Source organism: Heteronotia binoei, chromosome 5 (assembly GCF_032191835.1).
Source record: "Heteronotia binoei isolate CCM8104 ecotype False Entrance Well chromosome 5, APGP_CSIRO_Hbin_v1, whole genome shotgun sequence".
Lineage (NCBI taxonomy): Eukaryota > Metazoa > Chordata > Lepidosauria > Squamata > Gekkonidae > Heteronotia > Heteronotia binoei.
This window is the reverse complement of record NC_083227.1, coordinates 18214296-18235147: the sequence shown is the minus strand read 5'-3', so window position 1 is coordinate 18235147 and position 20852 is coordinate 18214296. Positions and strand designations below refer to the sequence as shown.

General features: G+C 47.6%; 1 protein-coding gene and 1 pseudogene across 1 annotated transcript in view; both read right to left on the bottom strand.

The window, feature by feature from the left end:
- Positions 1 to 5820: 5820 nt before the first annotated feature.
- The window catches only part of TNXB (tenascin XB), a 131613-nt gene continuing 116581 nt past the window's right edge, over positions 5821 to 20852 (bottom strand). The window contains exons 39-44 of the mRNA XM_060238577.1: positions 19714 to 19846; positions 13401 to 13552; positions 11945 to 12041; positions 8262 to 8423; positions 6708 to 6871; positions 5821 to 6122 (exon numbers count right to left, since the gene is read on the bottom strand). Of these exons, the coding sequence (XP_060094560.1) occupies positions 6024 to 6122; positions 6708 to 6871; positions 8262 to 8423; positions 11945 to 12041; positions 13401 to 13552; positions 19714 to 19846 (807 nt within the window). The 3' untranslated portion in view covers positions 5821 to 6023. The remainder of the gene's footprint in view (positions 6123 to 6707; positions 6872 to 8261; positions 8424 to 11944; positions 12042 to 13400; positions 13553 to 19713; positions 19847 to 20852) is intronic.
- On the bottom strand, positions 19208 to 19338 carry LOC132573077 (U2 spliceosomal RNA; annotated as a pseudogene).

Below are 20852 nucleotides of genomic sequence, written 5' to 3'. Positions count from 1 at the left end.
GGGCGAGGTTTTCCCCACAGGCCAGCTGGAGGAGATGCCTCAAGAACAGGGAGCTTGAACCTGGGAGCTGGCAAACTTATGAGGTTGGAGGGGAGGAAAAGCTTCTGCCTCTCCCCCCCACTCAAGCCATCTTATGCGCTGAAACAGCACTAGAGGGTGTTATTGCCTAATTTTTGCTGCACCATATAAACCAAATACATGGAACAGCAAATATGGGGAAATAACCTCCCTCGGTGCTGTTTCAGCTCAGTAAATGAGTGGAGGGGACACAGGAACCCTTCTTCCCCGTGACAGTATTCTGAGCACAGATAGGCTGTTTTATTTTTAATAGCCATTTCCCATGGCTGCTTTGTGAATGGCTAGTTGGCCCTTGTAGAGGAGGAGATCGGGCCCTGCTGCAGGAATTGAGAATTTTGGTTGCATTCTCCACTAAGGTTGAAAGGTCTCTGTTTATTTTGAAGTCTGAGAGTTATAAATCTTTTCTGGGTTGAGCTGCATGTTACCTGCTTGGCTTGATGCAGGCCCGTAGCCACAGGGGGAGGGGCATGGCCCCCCTATCCAAACCCCCTCAGGCCCTTATGGCCCCTCCTTTCCCCTGCCCCTGCTTTCACCACCGCCACTTTTCTCCCTGTGGCTCGGGCGGCCCCCCTCCACATGGCGCCTCCCCTCCCTTCCTTCCACTCACCCACGGGGAGAAACTGTAAAGAGCAGGCTCTGGGGGGTCTTGCAAGGTACTCCCACTGATCACGTGATCGGCTAGAAAAGCAGCTCCTACACCGGCTTTCCTGCGTGATTGGCAAGTTCAGCACTGGCTGCCCCAGCGCTGAACTTGCTGATCACGCTGGAAAGCCAGCGTAGATACCGCCAGCTTTGGAGCTGCTTTTCCAGCTGATCACATGATCGGCGGGGGCAGGGGGCGCCTTGCAAGAGCCCCCGGAGCCCACTCTTTACAGTTTCTCCCTGTGGGTGAGTGGAAGGGAGGGGAGGTGCCCCGCAGAGGGGGGGCCGCCAGAGCCGCGGGGAGAAAAGTGGCAATGGAGAGAGTGAGGGCTGCCAGAGGGGGGGCCCTCCATCCAAAAATGTTTTGCGTGGGCCCCCGCAGCCGGAATTTTCTGGCTACGTGCCTGGCTTGATGAGAGAATTGACTATTAATGCCATCCCCCAAGTTAATCAGGCTTCACCCCTACACCAAAGTTCCCCCAAGCAGCTCTACTTATACGCAGTACTATGGTAAACTAAGCTATTTTATAATGATTTAATTCGTAACTTATTTTAGAATGGAATTGAAATACGGAATATGTTTTTATATATGTGTATGCTTCATTTCTGCATTTCCTTTTATCCTACTCTTATCTATGCTAAAACTTTTTATAATGCCAATAAAGGAAATTGCTGTGTGTACTTCACTAGGCTCTGCCCATTTAGGTTCAAGGCCTGAGCCTCAACAGATGTGAGACTATGATGGAATGCCAAGGGTTAATGCCTAACAGTCTGAGAACCTTTGAGTGACAGATGTTCAAATGGAATCTTGTTGAGAGTCAGTTCAGGAATGACTGTTGGGAAATTACACTCGAAGAGACAGCTTAGCACTGAATGCAGACTGGGAAAGAGGCTGAAGGAGCGAGTGGATCATGGAGGATCCCCATTCAAGTTGAAAAGGGAAGAAGACACTAGTCAAGCGAAGTAATCCCTGCACAGTGAAAAGGGAAATAGCTCTAAAAAGAGGAGTGATCCCTGGCCTGTGTGTAAAAAGATTTGGGGAAATAGAAGGCAGTTACGTACAACCAAGTTCTTTAAGTGTCAGTGAAACACAGAAACCTATGCTTGGATGTTTAAGCAGAAACTAAAAAGAAAGCCTCTCCTCAAAATTTTAAGGACATTATTGAATAGCAAAAGCACTTACGTGGCAACAAATTGTCTGGAGTTACTGGGATTACAAAGCTACCTCAGTTTCTATTATTGGTTCACTTCATCACTGTAATGCTCTCTACATGGGGCTACCCTTGGCGCTGACTCGGAAACTACAGCTAGTGCAGAATGCTGCAGCGCGGCTGTTAATGGGGCTCCCCCGGTGGGAGCACATTCAGCCAGTGCTGAAAGAGCTGCACTGGCTACCTATTGTGTTCCGAGTCCGTTTCAAGGTGTTGGTACTGATCTTTAAAGCCCTCTATGGTCATGGGCATGTCTATCTGCAGGACTGCCTTTCCCCACATGTTCCCCGGAGAGCACTGTATTCAGGGACAAAAAATCTATTGTCCATCCCTGGACCAAAGGAGGCTAGGTTGCAGCTGACGTGAGCTAGGGCCTTCTCGGTGGCAGCACCAGAATTGTGGAATGCTCTCCCGAAGGCCATAAGGGCCCTGCGGGATCTCTCTACTTTCTGCAGGGCCTGTAAGACCGAACTGTTTCGACAGGCCTTTGCGATCTAACCGGGAGAGAGCTGCCACCCTACATCATTATAGAGCACTATATGATCACCGCTTATATTATATTATTTTGTAGAGATACAGCACCATGGCATGAAATGTTTTAAATAATTTTAAATTGTAATTTTTATTGGTTTTAATCTGTAAAAAATGAATGTTGTTAGCTGCCCTGAGTCCGCTTGCGGAAAGGGCGGGATAGAAATTTAAAGTAATAAATAAATAATAAATCCTACCCGATTCCACCTGATGTTTTCTCTGAGTTAAACAAAACATTGTGTTTGTTATGAACTTTCAAAAGCCTCTTGTGTGCCATTTCAGAAGCTGAATGTAAGATGGTGATTTTGTTCTCTTAGGTTCTTGAGCTGGGACAATATCAAATTATATAATAAAGTGACAGGGTGGAACAGCCTTAGACAAACAGGTAAAAATAAAATAGATGTAGCCAGGATGGCCAAACTTCAGCTCAGGAGCCACATGTAGCTCTTTCACACACATTTTGTGGGTCTCAAAGCCCCAACTGCCCTGTCAGCTGGCTTGGAGAAGGCATTTAAAGTTCCTTTCTTTCAATCTCTCCTTTCCTCCTCCTATCTATTTGCCTGCCTTCCTTAAGAACATAAGAGAAGCCATGTTGGATCAGGCCAATGGCCCATCCAGTCCAACACTCTGTGTCACATAAGAACATAAGAGAAGCCATGTCGGATCAGGCCAATGGCCCATCCAGTCCAACATTCTGTGTCACATAAGGACATAAGAGAAGCCATGTTGGATCAGACCAATGGCCCATCCAGTCCAACACTCTGTGTCACACAGTGGCCAAAAAAACCCAGGTGCCATCAGGAGGTCCATCAGTAGGGCCAGGACACTAAAGTCCTCACACTGTTGCCCCCCCACCCCCAAGCACCAAGAATACAGAGCATCACTTGCCCCAGACTGAGAGTTCCAACAATACGCTGTGGCTAATAGCCACTGATGGACCTCTGCTCCATATGTTTATCCAATCCCCTCTTGAAGATGGCTATGCCTGTAGCTGCTGCCACCTCCTGTGGCAGTGAATTCCATGTGTTAATTACCCTTCCAGCTCTCAAACATCTGATGTTCATGTCTTATGGCTCTCAAACGACTGATATTCATGTCTTACGGCTCTCAAACATCTGACATTTATTCTATGTGGCTCTTATGCTAAGCAAGTTTGTCCACTCTTGAGATATAGGATCTACTCAGCAAGGGAGAAAGGGGAAATCCTGTGAGCGAGGGAGAGAAGAGGGTTTTGATTGCCATGGAGCCAAGCACCCAATAAAAAAAAGAGAAAAACTCTGTGTTATGCACCATCAAGTTTCTTCCAACATACGATGACCCTGTGAATTAATGCCCTCCAAAGAGTTCTATTGTTAACGGCCTTGCTCAAGTCTTGCAATCTGAGGGCTGCGGCTTCTTGGACTGAGTCTATCCATCTCACATGAACACATGAAGCTGCCTTATGTTGACTCAGATCTTTGGTCCATCAAGGTTGATATTGCCTACTCAAACCAGCAGTGGCTCTCCAGGGTCTTGGGCCAAGGTCTTTCACATCACCTCCTACCTGGCCCTTTTATCTGGAGATGCCAGGGCTTGAACCCAGGACCTGCATGCCAGGCAGATGCCCTCTCACTGAGCAACGGTCTCTCATTTGGGGTCTTCCCTTTTCCATGCCGCCTTCAACTTTTCCTATAGTTATCGTCTTTTCCAGTGACTCTTGTCTTCTCAGAAAGTGACCAAAAAACCATGATCAAGTTGTTATTCCCGTCTCCATTCTTAAACTTTAATTTTTTTTTTGTTTTTACATGGTTTCTCACAACAATCTAAAAATAATTTTCTCCAAGCGCTTCTTATATAGAAACTTTTAACCCCACCTCTAAAAAGTAACACTGTACAGCTTGGCCCTCCCACCCACCCCGTGCAAAAATCCTGCCCCACCTTGTAACTGCCCCTTCCTCCCAAAACACCACCCCGCGTCGCCCCACAAGAAGAGACACCCTTTCTGGTAAACACCTTGCTTCCCATATCAAGCATCTGGGGCTTCTTTGAAGGCTTGAGAACAACAAAAGTGCAGTTGAAATAGGAACATTTTTGTTCCCCCCAAATCAAAACATCCCCCCCATCACTACTGTGTGTGTGTGTGTGATAGGCAGACACTAGATAGGTAGCACAAAGGTATTTTTACTGTTTGTGCTTAGATTGAAGGAATGAGACCAAGAAAGTAAAATCCCAGAAAGGACCCTGCCAACATCTTGGTTTTCATCCATTTGTTTCCTGTGGGTGGGGGTGATATGCGTTTCCATCTTGCAGCTGAGCTAACTAGCTTTGGCCTTCTTCCATAGCAAGGTGTATGTGTGTGTGTGTGTGTGTGTGGGGAAACGGACAGGAAGACTGAATTATTTGTGCGCTGATTTGCTTCAGAACTGATCTACACCTACTAGTTTAAGAAAAACCAAGTCTGGGTTGCATATACGTTCAAGGTTTTGTGCTCGTTGACTTGATTTCATTCATTCTTCCATTTTTAAAAGAAAAAAAAAATGTATATTATATCGCCTACTTCTCTTACTGGAATTTTCCTTCTAGCTCTCCACCAGAATTCATTCTGTTGTGTGGAATCTTTGATCCACTGAGGGAGAACCTATTTTGGATCTGGGGCACTGGCCGTAACACATATTTGTGCCTAGAAACAACGAGTCAAAACTGGGACATGTAACACTGTTCTGGGCAGGGCTGCCAACTCTGGGTGGTGAAATTCCTGGAAATTTGCAGATGCAGCCAGGAGAGAGCAGGGTTAGGGGTAGGAAAGGCCCTCAGTGGAGTTTAATGCCACAGAGTTCAAAGCAGCCATTTTCTCCAGGACAACCAGCTCTGTCATCTGGAGAGGAGTTGTGATTCCAGGGGATTTCCAAGCCCCAGGTGGATGTAGGGAACCATAGCTCTGCCCTGAGGCCTATTGAAAGGCAGGGAGCCAGAGAAACGGGGCCTCCTCCCAGAATCGGAAACAGGAGGCTTCAAGGCGTGGACTGGACCTCTGGTTCACTGAGTACCATTTTGTGTATCCCAGCTTTCCCTCATTGTTCAAGCTAAGGAAGGTCAAATGGTGGTTAACTCTACCCAGGGCTTTTTTGGTAGAAAAAGCCCAGCAGGAACTCATTTGCATTTTAGGCCACACACACCCTGGCACCATTCCAGCTGGAACTGCGTTCCTGTGCGTTCCTGCTAAAAAAAAAAAAAAAAAAAAAAAAAAAAAAAAAAAAAAAAAAAAAAAGCCCTGACTCTACCTCTTTAGCTATCCTTGATTCCTCCAGATGCTTCATGCCCCTGGTATTCATGGCTGACAAGCGGCAGGAAAAAAGAAAGAAAGAAATCATAATACAAGTTGCTTTTGCAATCATTTGCCATTTCCTGTCTTTGTTGTTTTCCATCCTTTCCGGGTGGGGGGAAATTAAGGCAAAACGTGAGGTATCTCGGCAGGGAGGGGGTAAGTCGCGCGATTTTCCTGCTCGCCTCTTTCTCCTCCATGTCGTGTCTTCCCTCCCTCCCCACAGTCAGTCATTTTTTTTGGCAAACTGGCTCCTTCGCTTACACCCGCCTCAAGGGTCGGAAGCCGCGGGGCCGGAGCTTCATCTCGGTGAAGGGGATGGAGTACTCAAACCCTTTCCAGTTAAACCAGTTGATGCCCTGGGGACAGAATAGAGAGAGAGACAAAGACAGGTTGAGGTAAGAGGATGTACATGAGTAGAAAGCAGCCTTTTTCACTGAGTCAGGTCTTGGGATCATCCGGCTCAGGATTCTCTGTTCTGAGGGGCAGCAGCCCTCTAAGGCTCACACCAGCAGCAGGCAAAGATGGCTGCCAGGGGGAGGTCTCTTGACGCAATGGGAGATCTGGCAGCCCCAGTCAGGACAAAGGGCATTCGGGACCAGAAAAGACGACTGGTTCTTGCACAGGGGGCTACCTTTTCCCTTTTGGGTGGGGGCAGAAATGGTAGGCTTTTAAACCCAAGCTGACCTGATTTGCCCCAGGATATTATACCTGGCAGGCTACAGTTTATGGGATTTGAAGAAATTATTGCTCTACTGTGACCCTTACCTGTGTGAGACATTTTAATGAGCCATCTAGTTGATTAAATATTTTGATACATAAAATGGACATTACAGCCTAGTAATTTGGATGGCATATACCTGTAGAGGTCTTTGGGTTGCCTATTGCTTAGGAAGACTGGCAGGCCTTTCTCCCCTTTCCCCCCTCCCTCACTTGCTGGGTACCTGGTGGTCACGGTTGTTGGCGTAGAGCCCGTTGAGGTTGGCGTAATGGCAGTTGTGGTACCACCACGCTCCCCGGTAGGACACGGCGCACGGAATGATGACCCGGTTGGGGTCCCGGTCGCGGGTGGAGAAGACGCTGCCGGAGTGGTAGCTGAAAGCGTCACCTGCAGAAGCGAGAACCGGAGCGTGAAAGAACAGCTCTTCTCCAGAGTCTACAACATTCCCCCAAAAGGTTTCCTTAACCTCACTCCCAAATTCTGCACAGGGCATTTGCACATGCAGCAGGACATGGCTGAAGCGACCCCTGAAACTTAAATCAGCCAAGCTGCTCGTGATGTTCAGACATTGAAAACTCAGGATTATTTCCTTCATTTGTTTTCCACTTTAACTCCTCAGTGGGGACTCAAAGTAACTTACTCCATTCTACTCCTCGCCTCCATTTTATCATGATATGTTACGAGGCATAGGAGGGGAACGTCTGAATGGTGAGACCCTTTGGTACCTCTCAAGGCAAGTACAAAAATTTCCACTGGGCCATTTGCACCTCCTCTCAGCACTCTCCCATGGAGGACTGCTTTTCAACAGGCGGCGTGTGGTCTGCAGGCTGGACCCAGCGTCAGTGTACCTTCAGGTGGGGCAGCTGCCCAGGCCTAGAGCTCCTGCAAGGGTCCCCTACCATTGGCCTCTTGCCCCCCCATGCCCGCCCACTGGGCCACCTGCCTGTTCTCCTCACCCCGCCTCGGCTTTTTGGTTCTCTTTGCCATGTGCACCGTCCTGCATGGTTGGGAAAGAACATGTGGGTGGTGAAGAGTGGTGGTGGTGGTTTTGGCAAGGACTGTGGCGGCACTACCCAGCAACACGCTGCCTGATGCCGTTGGAGAAAGAGCACACGGGAGGAGTGCCCGCTGGACTCTTATCCAGGCAGGTGTGGGGTCTGGCAGTGGGCAGAGGAGGGGAGGGCTCCCCGGGCATTCTCTGCTCAGTACCCTCCGAAACCTGGAACCAGCCCTGCTGCAAGTGATAAAGTTCAGTTTCAGGTCATTCCAAACTTCACTGGCTGGTCACACAGGGCTTTTTTTGTAACAGGAATTCCTTTGCATATTAGGCCACACCCCCTGATGTATCCAATCCTTACAGGGCTCTTCTCCCAGGGCCTACTGTAAGCTTCAGGAGGACTGGCTACATCAGGGGTTGGTGGCCTAATATGCAAAGGAGGTCCTGCTACAAAAAAAAAAAAAAAGCCCTGCCTTAGAGTCTAAGAAGATGCAGGTGATAAAGTTCAGCTTCCAGGCTGTTCCAAGCAGGGCCAGCCTGCCATTAAGCAAACGAGGTGATCGTCCAGGGTGCCAGCCTTCTGGGGGTAACGAATTGGGCACCCCCCCATGGGACTTGGAGACATTATCAGTGCAGCGGAGCGGGTTGGAAGTTAGCCTTTCCTAGTGTGCCAGACAGTTTAGGGTCAGCCCTGATTTCAAGCCTCACTGGCTGATCAGTAAGCAAACTTCTGCTAAAAGGACAAGAGAGGGCCACGTCTATAGTCACTGCCTTACTCACCAGCTGTGCCACTGTAGCTGCCCAGGTGCAGGCGGTAGTAATTCGTTGGAGAGTCCACTCGGAAGCTGTCGTACAGGGCGTAGACAGACTCGTTCTCGGAGCGGAGGTCCACACGCACCTCGTAGTCTCCTGATGTGGTCAGCTGGTGCAGAGCATCGTTCCCTTGGAGCAAGCAGAAGTCAGGATGAGTCCTGGTTTTTTTTAGTCCTCTTCTTCCTCCCTGCAAGTGTCGAGGAATTCCAGGGAAGGCTTATTTGGGCTTAAACATGCCTCGGAGGAGAGGGGAAGGAAGACTTCCTAGAAATCCAGAGCTAGTGGACAGGAGAGTGGATAGGGGAGTCCAGCAGTCTGGGAACTCAAGGTCTGACCATGAATATATTAGATATTTCATCTAGAAATGATGATTTGGTTTCACAGCAATTACAGTTTCTGTCAAACTGTCGTAATCCAGTGTTTCCCACGTTGTCCTCCTGTCTTTTTCACAGTGTGGTTTTTGGCTTTCAATAGCATCATGGTTCTAGCTTATCCAGTGTGAGCTGGCAAAGTCCTGTCACTGCACCTGAACATATCTTAGACTGAGTTGCATCAGCTTAGTATTGTTTTCTTGGCCTGGCAGTGGCTCATCAGGGTCTCAGGCACTGAAGGGCCTTTTCCAGCACCTTCTATTTGAGATCCTTAAACTGGTAGGGACTGAATCTGGGACTAGCTGCATGTAAAGCGGACACCTTACCACATATTAGGGTTTGTAGAATCTTTCAGGCTCAAGTGCCGTGTTCTACTGGAGAAAGTTTTCCTTCCAGACGTTTCGTTCTCAGCTGCGGAGAACATCCTCAGTGGCATTGCAGCCGGAGCAGGCGCTCTGACCTTCTTGGCTGCTGTGTATTGAGTGGGGCCAGGGCTGCTGGAGAGCTGCTATTTCTAGGCTGGAGGGGATGTGGTGAAAGGGAAATTGGTTTGTGGATGTGCCCATTGTTTGGTGGGGCTTCCTGGAAGGGTAGTGATAAGGGAACTGGCTGTTGAATGTGACCATTGTGTTCGGTCTCTTGTGTTCTTTCACCACACCCCCTCCAGCCTAGAAATAGCAGCTCTCCAGCAGCCCTGGCCTCACTCAATGCACAGCAGCCAAGAAGGTCAGAGTGCCTGCTCCGGCTGCAACGCCACTGAGGATGTTCTCCACAGTTGAGAACGAAACGTCTGGACGAAAAACTTTCTCCAGTAGAACACGGCACTTGAGCCCGAAAGATTCTACAAACCCTAATGATGTTACCAGCTGTGAAAACCTGAAACCTTACCCCATAGCTCCTCTGACCTTATATGTCCTAATCCAGTCCCTTTTATAATGGCCTAATCCAGTCCCTTTTACAGAGAATCACACCTGACTCATGACATCAGGCTTCTTTCTGCACCCAGCTCCTCCCTTTTCCACCCTCCTCTTGCAGTGCAGTAGCCATGCAAAAATGCTTTCTGACGTTTACAAGGGTCAAGTTTTGGCCTGCTTTTTCAAAAAGAATCTTGTGTTTCTTTGCAGAGTTCTGCTCAGTGTAAAAGAATGTGGTCACTTGCAGTGATAAAGAACACCTGCAAGGTCGTTGTAGGAGCATACTAGTTAGATTTTCTTTTAATTGGCTTGTTAAGTGTTTCTGCCCAGTTACCACCGTGTGGACTTAGTTATTGCTGAAACTGCAGATCAGCCCTAACTGATTACTTCCTGAAGGTCCTTGAGGCATAAAAATAACTATACCTGTGTAACACTTTGCCTAGCCTGGAGACTACAGCCTAGAAGCATGGTCGGAGTCTTATGATCCGGAGAGAAGACTCTCTCCTGAGGTTGTCACGCTGGAAAACCTCCTGACTTGATTGCTTTGTGCAACTACTTGATTCCATCTGGACATTGGACTCTGTTTGATGGCAATATCTTGATGACTAAGCTGTACTAAGTAGCTAGTTATAATTTGCAATTTCTTTATTTTTTATGGCTCACTTATCAAGTGCTATTGTTATGCTTTAAAAATAAACTTTCTTATAAGTTTACCTTTTGTGGTTTGCTTTTGAAGTCACAGCAACTTTGCCAGAGCTTACCCATTAGCCTCGGAGTGCCTACTACCATTTCTTAAAAAAAAAAAACCCCTTACTTTGGGAACCGCTTGCTGCAAGAGAGTGGCTTGGTTTTCCCTCGTGTGTCTCAATTAGGCAGAGGTTTGATTGGGGGCCTCTGTGCTAGAGATTAACCCAGCCTGGTGGCAGCTTACCCTCCTGGTGTTTCAGGGGTAAAATACCGGGTTTTGTTTCTCTTTGTGCTATCAGTTAACAGCTTTGCTGGCAAAACTTGGCCTGAAGGTTGGCAGACGCTGTGACACCTCTTCTATAGCTTTCCTGATAAATATGAGGAAAATGGCTTTCTCTTCATTGCAACCGAGGAAGCGAGCTCAGACACAAAACTCAGGCTGGGATAAACAAAGAGCAAGAGTCCAGTATCGTGTTGTTGTTATTCTAAGTGCCACTGGACTTCTGCTTTATTTTGTCCTGAGCCACAGTTGCATCTCAGTTGCGCTTCCTGATCTGAAGCATGGGGGAGAAGGAGAAGAAATTGGATTTATACACCACCATTTACTACTAGGGTTGCCAAGTCCAATTAAAGAAAAATCTGGGGACTTTGGGGGCGGAGCCAGGAGACTTTGGGGGTGGAGCCAGGAACAAGGATGTGACAAGCATAATTGAACTCCAAGGGAATTCTGGCCATCACATTTAAAGGGACAGCACACCTTTTTAAATGCCTTTCTTCCATAGGAAATAATTAAGGACAGGGGCACCATCTTTTGGGGCCCATAGAATTGGACCCTCTGGTCCAATCATTTTGATACTAGGGGGGTATTTTGGGGAGAGGCACTAGATGCTATACTTAAAATTTGGTGCCTCTACCTCAAAAAATAGCCCCCCCACAGCCCCCAATACCCACGGATCAATTCCCTATTATTCCCTATTATTCTCCATAGGGAATAATAGAATACCCAGTAGACATTTCCCTCCCCCCCACACTTTCTAAGGGGGGGAGGGCCTCCAAGCCAGGGAATCCCCTGCCCCCTCCCTCTCTCTCACACACAAATACTTACTAGATCGTCTTCCTGCAGAACTCTACTTGCTGTGAAAACGAAAGCAAAAGAAAGGGAGGGGCCGTTCTCCATGGAAACTATTACTGACCCTTTCCAATGAAGCCCTTCCTGTTTCCTGTTTCCTGCGCAGCCTTAAAGGGGCACACATTTTACAAACGAATCAGGAGCTCTACAACAACATGATGCCTAGATGTATGTTCTCCCTCCCTTCCACCCCCCCGCTTCTGGATTTTTGGAGAGCGGGGGAGGAGGCTGCAAATCCAGGGGTCCCCCGCCAGGGCGGGGGGGGGGGGGGTTGGGAAGCCTATTTACTACCCAAAGAAGTCTCAGAGCAGCTTACAATCTCCTTCCTTTCCCCTCTCCACAACAGACGTCCTGTGAAGTAGGTGGGGGTAGGTGGGGCTGATAGAGCTCTGAGAGAATTGTGGCTAGCCTAAGGTCACACCAGCAGGCTTCCTGTGAAGGAGGAGCAGTGAGGAAGCAAACGTGATTCTCCAGATCAGAGTCCACCACTCTTAACCACTGTATCAAATAAGGTGTTCTAAGACTGAAGGATGCCACTAAGGTCTGTACCTAGCCAAAATTCCTGGGAGCGGTTGCCAAAGCCAGTGGCATAATCCTGCCAGTCACGCCAAAAATCGGTCTTGCCGTTCATCCGGCGCTGAAAGACCTGAGGAGGACAAAATGAAAGCACGCATGAGTGAACTGAAGTGTGCATGAGCAGACAACCCTGGGACTGCCATTCTGTCTGTAATGAATACGTAAAGTGACCCACAAGTCAATGCCATGTCTGGCTGTTTTGTCTTCAGCTTGCACGAATGGAGAATATATAACATGCCATGTGAGCTTTTGCCTTAAGCACGGGTTCCAGAACATAAGAAGTCGCACCTGTTGGATTTTGGACTGCTATCCAAGCAAGAAGTAGCACACGCCATACCTGTTGGATTTTGGGATGCTACCCACGCAAGAAGTAGCACATTTATTGGTACTGCACACGTCTATCAATAAAAGGAAACAAACAGTGGACTTTGGTACCATTACAGCAATTGGAAATTAATTTGTATTTTGAATTGTGCTGGATTCATGGACATTTGTAAGAATTTTCGTGAAAAATACATGAATAGGATATAAGAAATATCTGTGGAGCAATTATTTGCAATATATAAGTAATGCAGTGGTTTATTTCAGTTGTTACTAATCAATACAATTTCAGTTTTGCCTAATCCCCAGGTGGGGGCAGGGGATCCCCTGGTTTGGAGGCCCCCACCCCGCTTCAGGGTCATCAGAAGGAGGGGAAGGGGAAGGAAGTTTCTGCTGGGCACTCATTCCCTATGGAGACTGATTCCCATAGGAAATAATGGAGAATTGATCTGTGGGTATCTGGGTCTGGGGGGGGGGATGTTTTTTTGAGGTAGAGGCACCACATTTTCAGCAAAGCATCCAGTGTCTCTCTTCAAAACAACCCCCAAGTTTCAAAAGAATTGGACTAGGGGATCTAATTCTATGAGCTCCAAAAGAAGGTGCCCCTATCCTTCACTATTTCCAATGGAGGGAAGGCATTTAAAAGATGTGCGGTCTCTTTAAATGTGATGGCCAGAACTCCCTTTGGAGTTCAGTTGTGCTTGTCACAACCTTGCTCCTGGCACCACCCCCAATGTCTACTGGCTCCACCCCCAAAGTCTCCAGATATTTCTTGAATTGGACTTGGCAACCCGGACTGGAAAGAATCTAAAGTGTTTGTCTCATCCAGGAAAGCTTGGAGTTGTCCAGCCACCACCTGTTCAATCAACTTGCTCCAGAATGGGTCATTTGAGATGGCTCGATAGTTACTGAGATCTCCTGCATCCAGGGTAAGCTTCTTTAGAAATGGGTCCACCATGGCCTGTGTCACACTGTCCCTCTCTGGATCAGGTTATATTTTATGCAGAATGCTGCTTTGTGATTTGTTTTAGCGACGAAGTCTATTAGAACGAAGTCAAAGAAGTAATGCTGATTCCACCCCTCCCCCAGCAACATCCTTTGCTCTCACCAGCCAGCCTCCACCATCGGTCTCCATGTCGCAGTAGGCCTGGATGGCGCGGTTCCGGTCGCCCCCCAGATAAATGGTTGTTTCTCGAGATGGCCTCAGTCCGTTCCAACTCTCCTCTGCGCAATCCCGAGGGAAAGGATATGTCAGGTGCCCTGCCGAGGAGAGATTGCAGATGAGAAAAGAAACCTCTGTAATCATGCGAAATATACCTTTGAATTCTATATGCTGGGATCACACAACAGGCTATGGGTATAATTAAACTGGTGCAAGCACCAGTTGTTTCCGTCTCTGGGGTGACGTTGCTTTCACAGTGTTTTCACGGAAGACTTTTTACGGGGTGGTTTGCCATTGCCTTCCCCAGTCATCTACAATTTCCCCCCAGCATGCTGGGTACTCATTTTACCAACCTTGGAAGGATGGAAGGCTGAGTCAACCTGGAGCTGGCTACCTGAACCAGCTTCCGCTGGGATCGAACTCGGGTCGTGAGCAGAGGGCTCCGACTGCAGTATTGCAGCTTTACCATCTGCGCCACGGGGCTCTTCAGATGGATATGATTACCCATACTTTATTTATTTTGATATATTATCCATATCTCTTGTCTCAATGGACTCAGAGGGGTTTCCCAGTAAATAAAAAAAATCAAAGCAACTCAGTCTTCACTCATATATGTTACCAAGGGTTTTTTTGTAGCAGGAACTCCTTTGCTGATTAGGCCACACCCTCCTGATGTAGCCAATTCTCCAAGAGCTTGCATGGCTCTTAGTACAGGGCCTATTGTAAGCTCTTGGAGGATTGGCTACATCAAGGATGTGTGGTCTAATATGCAAAGGAGTTCTGTTCAGGGAAATGGTGCATGTACAGGGGTGGAATTCTAGCAGGAGCTCCTTTGCATATTAGGCCACACACCCCTGATGTAGCCAATCCTCCAAGAGCTTATATGGCTCTTGATACAGGGCCTACTGTAAGCTCCAGGAGGATTGGCTACATTGAGGGGGTGTGGCTTAATATGCAAAGGAGTTTCTGCTACAAAAAGAGTCCTGTATGTCAGGGGTGACCAACGGTAGCTCTACAGATGTTTTTTTGCCTACAACTCCCATCAGCCCCAGCCATTAGCCATGCTGGCTGGGGCTGATGGGAGATGTAGGCAAAAACATCTGGAGAGCTACCGTTGGCCACCCCTGCACTATATTATACTTTCCTTGGTAACTCTAGACAGCTGCGATTTGATGGCACTTTCCACTAAAGGGACAGGGACGCATACTGTTTCCCTGACCAGCTGCCAACCCGCAATGGTGCTTAGAAAAAGGGGGAGAGGGAGAAAGAACTGGGGCTATTAGTCATGAAAATGGGCAGGACAGAAAGGCTTGGAATGACAACACACGGGATTCTTTGAAGTGATGTGACTTGCAGCCTTGAAGTGATTCACTGAAACCGCTTTGTTGGAAAAACAAGACTTGCTTCGGAGGTCTTTCCAGGAGTCAAGCATTCTCTCTCTTAATCTGTTCTAGCAACAGCTAAGAAACAACAAACACAAATGTGCCGCATTGGGAAAGAAACATTTCATTTGGGGGATAGTGAACAGTTGCTTGAGCGAAGACAGACAAATCAATTTGAGGGTGAAGACAGGGATACCTTTGGAGGGTTTTAGCTGAGAGGCTATCTCAGCTTCCCCCCACCTCCCCTCCCCAAGAAGGAAGAAGCATCTGCTTGGCACGCAGAAGGCGCCGGGTTAAATTCTGGGCATCTCCAGTTTAAAGGATCAGGTAGGCAGTGATGCGAAAGACCTCTGTCTGCCTGAGACCCTGGAGAGCTGCTGCCAGCCTGAGTAGGCAATACTGACCTGGATGGACCGATGGGCCAGTTCAGCTTCATGCGCTCAACAAAAGCATGTTCAGGTTTCAGAATGAATGCATATATCCAGGGCCGTAGGCAAACTAGGCAATTGCCTGGGGCGCCGGCCTTATGGGGGTGCCCAATTGGGCATCCCCCCCCGCATGACTCGGTGACATTATCAGTGTGGGGGGGTGTGTGTGCCAGAAGTTAGTCTTGCCTAGCGTGCCAGACAGACTAGGCCTGGCCCTGCATATACCATAGTGAAGCGGGCAGTGTACTTGACTCCACCCCCCACAAGCAGCTGGCTGATTTATTAACTCCAATCAGAGTTGGAATTCTAGCAGGAGCTCCATTGCTCTGCACGTAAGTAAAACCTGGACTGGAGCTGCTCCAGATCCTCGTATGCTGGAGCCAGGGGTGGAATTCTAGCAGGAGCTCCTTTGCATATTAGGCCACGCCCCCTGATGTAGCCAGTCCTCCAAGAGCTTACAAGGCTCCTTTTTGTAAGCTCTTGGAGGACCGGCTACATCAGGGGCATGTGGCCTAATATTCAAAAGAGCTCCTGTTAGCATTACACTCCCAACTCCAATATCTGTTTGGGGCATTGTTTTCTAATCTTTAGAACTTTTTTTTTTTCACCGTTTATTTAAACTTTTAAAAGACTAGCAAATTTATTATGGCAGATGCTTTCCTGGAGCAGAGCCCATGTCATCAGATGCATGAAGTGTGACCTCAGTGGGCTGACGTAAATGTACAAGAGAGTACAGCAAAAGCAAAACAAAAACTCTCAGCCTGGCCAAAGGGCCATGTCACAGGCTGCGCCTCTTGCATTTCATGGCCTTTTGGTGGCCCCACTGTTTATAGCTCCCCTCCCCCCCCATATCAATTTGCGTGTATATGTATATCAGCCAACAGGATAACAATTCATGCATCTGATGGAGTGGGCTGTAATCCATGAAAGCTTGTCTCAATATATCTTGTCAGGGGTGGGGGCTTTGTTCATCTGGTTTTGCTACAACATGCTGAAATGGCTAACCGTCTGGTATTTAAACTTTGAAGAAGAAAATATTGGATTTATATCCTGCCCTATACTCTGAATCTCAGAGTGGTCACAATCTCCTCTACCTCCCCCTCCCACAACAGGCACCCTTTGAGGTAGGTGGGGCTGAGAGAGCTCTCCCAGAAGCTGCCCTTTCAAGGACAACCTGCTAGAGCTGTGGTTGACCCAAGGCCATTCCAGCAGCTGCAAGTGGAGGAGTGGGGAATTCAACCTGGTTCTCCCAGATAAGAGTCCGCGCACTTAACCACTACACCATTCTCTATTCTATTCTGTTCTGTTCTGTTCTGTAAATATTTGAAGGGCTCTCATTTAGAAGGTAGGATGCTATTTCAGTTGGTAGTAAAATAATAGGACTCGTAATAATGGGTTTCAATTATGGGTTGGGTGAGATCAGTGGAGTATTAGGAAAAAACTTTTAACAATAAGGGCAGTTCAGCGATGCAGTCGATTGCCCAGGCATGTTGTGGGGTTCTCCCTCCTTGGAGGTCTTTAAGCAGAGGTTGGATAATTATTTGTTAGGGATGCTTTAAGTCATCCTGCATGGTGCTGAGCTGAATGGTCTTTAGGCCTCTTCAGTTGCAAGATTCTACAGCCTCTTGTAAGACAGAAAGCAGAAATATACCAAGATGTGGTGGCAAGGCCAGCACATGGGAGTAGACCAGGTAAGTGGCTGCCTAGGGTGCCACCTGGCCTATAGGGTGCCCCCTCCCCTCATCCCACTGCTCTTGGTGTCTCAGGTCTGCACAGACCTGGGAAGCTGAGAGTGGCAGTATGGTGCATCGGCGTATGCTCCTCTCTGAGCCTGCCTTCCCTTGCAAGGGAAGAAGGCAGGCTCAGAGGAGAGCAAGCCCCACTACACTGCCCTCACCTTCCTGGGTCTGCCCAGGGCGGGGGTGGGGCCTAGGGCGCCAGGATCTCTGGTGCTGGCCCTGTGTGGTGGTCACTTTTATGGCAACAAAACGAGAGCTTGATTTTAAACAATGGTGCTGCAATCCAGTCAAAGGGCAATCTGTGTGCACAACAGACATGGAAGGCCTTGGCCTCTGTCCCCTGTGCTTGGCCTTCCAGAGTATCTGGTTGTCCACTAGGAGAGCCTCTTCTTACATCCACTGAAATGGTCGAGGCAGCCCTGGCCGGAAAGAGCCTCTTCCAGCCAGGGACTGGAGTTCTAAAAGAATTAATGGAAACCATTCCATATACAGAGACCCCTTCCAGAAAACTCTTTGTATTTATGCGTCCCACTGAGAGCAAGAGGAAGTCAAAGCTTTGTGAGCATTTCTCGCTGCACTGAAAATAGGTTCCACGTGTAGATTCAGGGGTCATTTTGTAGAAAAAAAAACAGAGCTCATTGGCACTACTCATTTGCATATTAGCACAACTCATTTGCTCATTTACTCTATCTACTGTTTTAGACTCTCAGTTAATATAACATGTGCCCAGCTGAGCTGCTATTTATAACATATGTGATCTATCAGATTGTCTTGTTACATTGATTTGGTTTTAACTAGGGTTGCCAATCCCCAGGTGGGAGCAGGGGATCCCCCAGTTTGGAGGCCCTCCCACCCGCTTCAGGGTCGTCAGAAAGCGGGGGGAGGGGAGGGAAATGTCTGCTGGGAACTCTATTATTCCCTATGGAGATTTATTCCCATAGAAAATCATGGAGAATTGATGCGCGGGTATCTGGGGCTCTGAGGGAGCTGTTTTTTGAGGTAGAGGCACCAAATTTTCAGTACAGCATCTAGTGCCTCTCCCTGAAATATCCCCCAAGATTCAAAACAATTGGACCAGGGGGTCTAATTCTATGAGCCCCAAAAGAAGGTGCCCCTATCCTTCATTATTTGCTATGGAAGGAAGGAATTGAAAAGGTGTGCCGTTCCTTTAAATGTGATGGCCAGAACTCCCTTTGGAGTTCAATTATGCTTGTCACAGCCTTGATCTTGGCTCCACCCCCAAAGTCCCCAGATATTTCTTAAATTGGACTTGGCAACCCTAGTTTTAACTGTTGTTTTATGTTGTTTTTAGAATGTCCTGATCCGCCCTGAGCCCATTTGGGGAAAGGGTGGAATAGAAATTGCCCAGACAAACGAACAAACATGCCACACACACCCTTAACATCACCAGAAGGTGTACTAAATTATATCAGCTCAGCATCTACTTTAAAATGCTTCTGGAATTATAATTACCATAATAAAACCTTCCTCCCATCATACTTTTTAAAATTCCTTTCTCTTATGTGGCTACAGTGGCATGACAAAGAGTTCCATCTGTCTGTTTTATATGTTTTGGTTATTTTCCCATTTTTTTTTGTGGAGGGAAAAATATCAGGAAGTTTGTCAAACCTTAAGAGTTCAGCAGAATTCTCACAGGGGGGTTTGAACAATGGAGCCCAGAGGCAAGTATTTGATGGGTGGGGGGTAAGAAAGAAAGAGCACAATAAAATGTAGAGGTTCCAGGGCTCTGCTTCTGTGAGCTCCTGCCCAAAATGAGGCCTGTGTAGATCCAATCTGTTGGGTCGCAGGAGTGCAGTGTAACTAACGCACATGGCTTCCTCCCGTTCCAGAAAATCCAGCCACGCATTCGCTGTTTTGAATAACATTGTCCTCCCAGATGTGGCTGAACCCCTCGCATGCAGTTTCCAGCAGGACGGCTCATGGGTGTTGACACAACATTGAAAATGAGGAATTTAAGTAATTATTCCTAAGAATAAGGCTTATGAAAGAATGTTATACTTTTGATGTTATCTAATGCTTGTCCTAGACCTCTATAGCCTAAAATTGAGTTTCATCTTAGTAACCTATTGTAAATATGATTACTTGATGGTGTTTTTTTATTTTTAAGTTTAATTGCAATGCAATGTATATATAAGACAATCTGTATTAATGCAATACTTTTATGGATGCTCAGTATGAGGCAAAATTTTTCAATGAAGTTTTTTGAAAGTGAAAAAAAAAAGAAAATGAGGAATTTGTCACACAAATGAGCATTTTGAACCAGCGTCAGTTTCATAAGCCACACTTGATCTTAGCCAAAAGGCCGAGAAGCAATCAGTCAGTTTCATCAGTTGACTGAGCTCTTGTGTATTAAAATGTCCTCAGGGTTCACAGCCCATCTGCGTACTGGAAAACCCAAGAAGAAGAAGATCGCAGATTTATACCCCACCCCCTTCTCTCTGAATCAGAGTCTCAGAGCGGCTTACAATCTCCTTTATCTCCTTCCCCAACAACAGACACCCTGTGAGGTGGGTGGGGCTGAGAGAGTTCTCCCAAAAGCTGCCCTTTCAAGGACAACTGTGTGAGAGCTATGGCTGACCCAAGGCCATTCCAGCAGCTGCAAGTGGAGGAGTGGGGAATCAAACCCGGTTGCCCCAGATAAGAGTCTGCACACTTAACCACTACACCAAACTGGCTATAAGTTTCCTACCAGTGGTGAAAGAGGTCGAGATGGGGGCTGTTGGTGTGCCTCTTCTCATCGCTTGGACTTGAACCTGGTACCGGCTGGAAGGAAAGAGATCCTGGAGTTCATAGGAGGTGACAGAAGCATCCACAGTGATCTCCTGCAGAGAAGCAAAGGGGAGAGGTTGCAACTTAAGCCAGTGACCATCTGTAAAAACACACTTAGGTATGGAAATGCCATCAAGTAGCAGCAGGCTGATGGTGACCCCAGCAAGGGGCTTTCAAGGCAAGCAAGCAGAGGGCGTTGGCCATTGCCTTCCTCTGCCGAGTCTGCCTTGGTGGTCTCCCATTTAAACACTGATCTGTTTTGCTTCCGAGACCTGCCAAGATTGGGCTAAACCATTGCTGCCTTCCCTCCCCCAAATTCTGACTCGGTGATGTTATTGTCAAGTAGGGCTAATTCTGATCAATGACTGATGGGTTTCTGGCCTGACAAAAGCAGGCTTGGGTAAGATCATCTAGAACCAAATGCTGCTAGTTTATTATCCTGTTTGTTTATCATCCTTTCCTGGCCCATCTTTGTTTTATGACTGTTAATTACAGGGACCAAAGCAATCAGCACCTTCCCATGAATCCTCCTGCGGGAGGAAGTGCCATCTGGGCAATGCAAGGCCGAATGCCTGATAACGCCCTGGGAATGTATGTAGTTTTGATACTTTATGTGTGAACGCTTCCTTGCTTCCCCTCCCCGTAGGAATCGCTTTGAAGTGTATCTTAAAACTTGTGTATCAATGTATTGGTTTCATTCTTCTCAAGCCAAGGCTTGAGCCAAAGCAGCGGTCTATCAATAAACATAGTCTTTGTATCCACTTTGACTCGTCATTGAATCCGCCTGCTTGACAGTTATCAGCCCCGGGGGTGGGGGTTCCAGACGTTAGCCTTGCCTAGGGTGTCAGACAGTCTAGGGCCGGCCCTGGTCTCCTCTGACGGGTAGCAGCTCTCCAAACTGTATAGATCTCTGTCTATATATTACATTTCTATCCTCACCCTTCCTCAAAGGAACAGGACATCCCTCCTCTATTTTGACTTACAGCAACTCTGAGAGGAGGAGGAGGAGGAGGAGGAGAAGGAGAAGGAGAAGAAGAAGAAGAAGAAGAAGAAGAAGAA